This window comes from Haliaeetus leucocephalus, unplaced genomic scaffold (assembly GCF_000737465.1).
Source record: "Haliaeetus leucocephalus isolate CR32 unplaced genomic scaffold, Haliaeetus_leucocephalus-4.0 Scaffold362, whole genome shotgun sequence".
NCBI lineage: Eukaryota > Metazoa > Chordata > Aves > Accipitriformes > Accipitridae > Haliaeetus > Haliaeetus leucocephalus.
Window position 1 is genome coordinate 9,396,329 of NW_010972798.1, and position 2,517 is coordinate 9,398,845.

The window sequence follows — 2,517 nt, forward strand, 5'->3', positions numbered from 1 at the left end:
GCGGCGGCGGCTCCGCGGCGCAGACGGCGGCCCAAGTCTCCTTGGAAACCCCGGCGGGGGCGGACCAGGGGCAGCCCGGGCCCCCGGCGAAGTCCGGCTCCGGGCACGGCCGGCCGGTGCTCTGCGGAGGCAAGGGGCCGTGGCGATGGGGTGCTCGGCGGAGAGTTTCCCCCCCAGCCGCCGGGCTGCGGCGGGCCCCGAGGGGTAGACGGTGTCAGCCCTGCTCCGGCCCCGCCGCTCTCCCGGCGAGAAGCATCCCAGCGCTGCGGGCTGGTGCCCGCTCCGCGGGGAAGCGTTCCCCTCCCGCTCCTGTCCCAGCCGGGGTTTGCTCGGGTACCTGTCGCGCCGCCTGCCCCCGTGGGAGCTCCCAGCCTTGACCCGGGTGCCGGGTCCCCGCCTCCCCCCCCCCCCCCCGGGGGGACCGCACCGCCCCGCTACCTCCGCTGAGCCCTGAGCAGTGCCGCCCCCGCCGCAGCCCCCCGCAGCAGAGGGGCTCCGAGCAGAGCTATGCCAGGAAGGTGGCTGAGTTTCCTGCAGTCCCTTGGGAAATACTACCGTCCTGAGTTTTACGGGTTTAAGGTGAAGGGAGGACCCAGGCTGTCCTTGGCCAGTCCGTTCCTCCCACCTCGGGGGCTCGATTCAGCTCTAAAGCAGCACAAAACCAGCAGAGTCACCTCCAGGCTGCTCGCACTCTCTTCTGCCCCTGCAGTTCTGCAGGAACTCCCAGACTGCACAGTAGCAAAGCCTGGGGTTGTCTCTGGATTCATCCCTTTTCCCTCCTCCAAATAAGCCCCATCTGCAGCAGCTCTAAATCTCTGCAAGGCAACGGCAGAGCTTGGAGCCTCAAGCAGGGAATCTGCTTACCCATGGGAAGGCACAGCAGCAGAGAGTGCTCTTGCAGGTAGAGGAGAGCCCTCTTCCTTCCCCATCTTAAAGAGGGCACGAAACCTACTGCAAGCCCCCAAGGCGAAGAGACCAGCTTCTCCTTTTCTGCCTCCAGGTCGAGAGAAATGCAAAGAGCACTTACCATGTTAGTGGCAGAATGAAATGCAGGTCTTGGGAGCACGTTTCTGTTAAAGCCCCAGAGAGGTTTAAATGGCTCTGAAGGAGGGGGAGAGGGGGGAGACCGGGGAGGCGAGTTTAATCTAAAGGAGCTCCCAGTGACGCCTCAGAGCTCTCCTGAAACCCAGCAATCTGATTTGGTGTAAAGCTGTCAAACTTGTGACGTGAATAAACAGCAAACTTGCTGAAATCAAAGTCATTCTGGCCCCACAAATCAACACAAGGAAGGAGGGAAAAGAAAAGAAGGAGAGACAGGGGGAAAAAAAAGCCTCTACATGCTTCAGGACAGCACTGAACTGGTGTGTCTGAGTTTCACTCCAGGAAATGAGCAGGGATCCAGGGAAGCATCCCACATGTTCAGAGCAGGGCTGCTGGTGTTGCTGGTGAGTTTTTTGTTTTGTTTTGTTTTGTTTTCCAGCCTTGTTTGCAGTTGCAAAATCCAGCAGGAAGAGGCAAGTTTGTCCAACATGCCTGGCTGAGGGAGTGGGTTTTCCATGGCTTCCCAGGGGTGTGTAGAAGCAAATATGATTCAGAGCACTTCTGTGGACAGTTCTGAGGAAGAAAGTGCAGGTTTCAGAGCAAGGCGGTCTGCAATGACAAGCCCCTGCAAATGTCTCGCTATATTGGGTATTTGTTTTCTGTCAAGCCCCGGGCTTCCAGAAGAAGATCTCAGGATATAAATGCTGTGACAGTGGTATAAGATTCACTGTCATAATGGGCTATTCTGCAAAAGCCATATGCAAGTGTGTGAAAGACAGAGATTGTCTGCATATAGTCACCTCTAATTCACACCAGATTTCCACAGCAATTCAAATCCATAGATAGGCTTGAGTTTCTTCCAGGGAAAAAAAAAAACCAACCAACCAACAAAAAAAACCCAGCAAACCAAACAACTCTTCACTGAGGGTCTGTCTTTGAATAGGGTAGGGGATGGTGGGAATAAAGCTGACAGCAAAGCAGTTCTTCAGTCAGGATCCTGCCTCCTGCCACAGCAAGGGCTATTCAAGGAGGTAACCGGACCCGCTTGCGGACACAATCTGCAGGCAGCTGAGGGTGAGGCTGGGCCGAAGGCAGGCCAGGCTGGCATACGGGATGGTCTTTCGTTTCTCCCCTGGAGGATGCTTAATGCTGTTACCCCATTAGCAAGACTTGGGGACAATACAAACCAAGCAGGCCATTTGCCTTCCATTCCTTTATGACTGGCATGTTTTCCTAGGTTGCTGCTCAAGGTAAACTAGCAGTTATGTCAAATTAAATCACTGCCATCTCCCGCCTTGATGATGTTTTTTCCAACAGAGATATTTTAAAGAGAGCTCATGCTCCATATCCACACCACACCCTGCCTTGGGTCACCCTTTAGCTTTCCTAAACCCCAGCTCTGCACAGTATGTTTGATAACTGCTCTGATAACCCACACTCTTTGGGTGCCAACCCCTCTCCCGTGTGGCTGTGTGG

General features: G+C 55.5%; 1 protein-coding gene across 1 annotated transcript in view; it reads right to left on the reverse strand.

Annotated features, from left to right (window-relative positions):
- GMNC (geminin coiled-coil domain containing) overlaps window positions 1-1,030 on the reverse strand; it is a 4,945-nt gene extending 3,915 nt beyond the window's left edge. Inside the window, exon 1 of the mRNA XM_010573121.1 lies at window positions 865-1,030. Coding sequence (XP_010571423.1) covers window positions 865-1,030 — 166 coding nt within the window. The remainder of the gene's footprint in view (window positions 1-864) is intronic.
- Window positions 1,031-2,517: the final 1,487 nt, after the last annotated feature.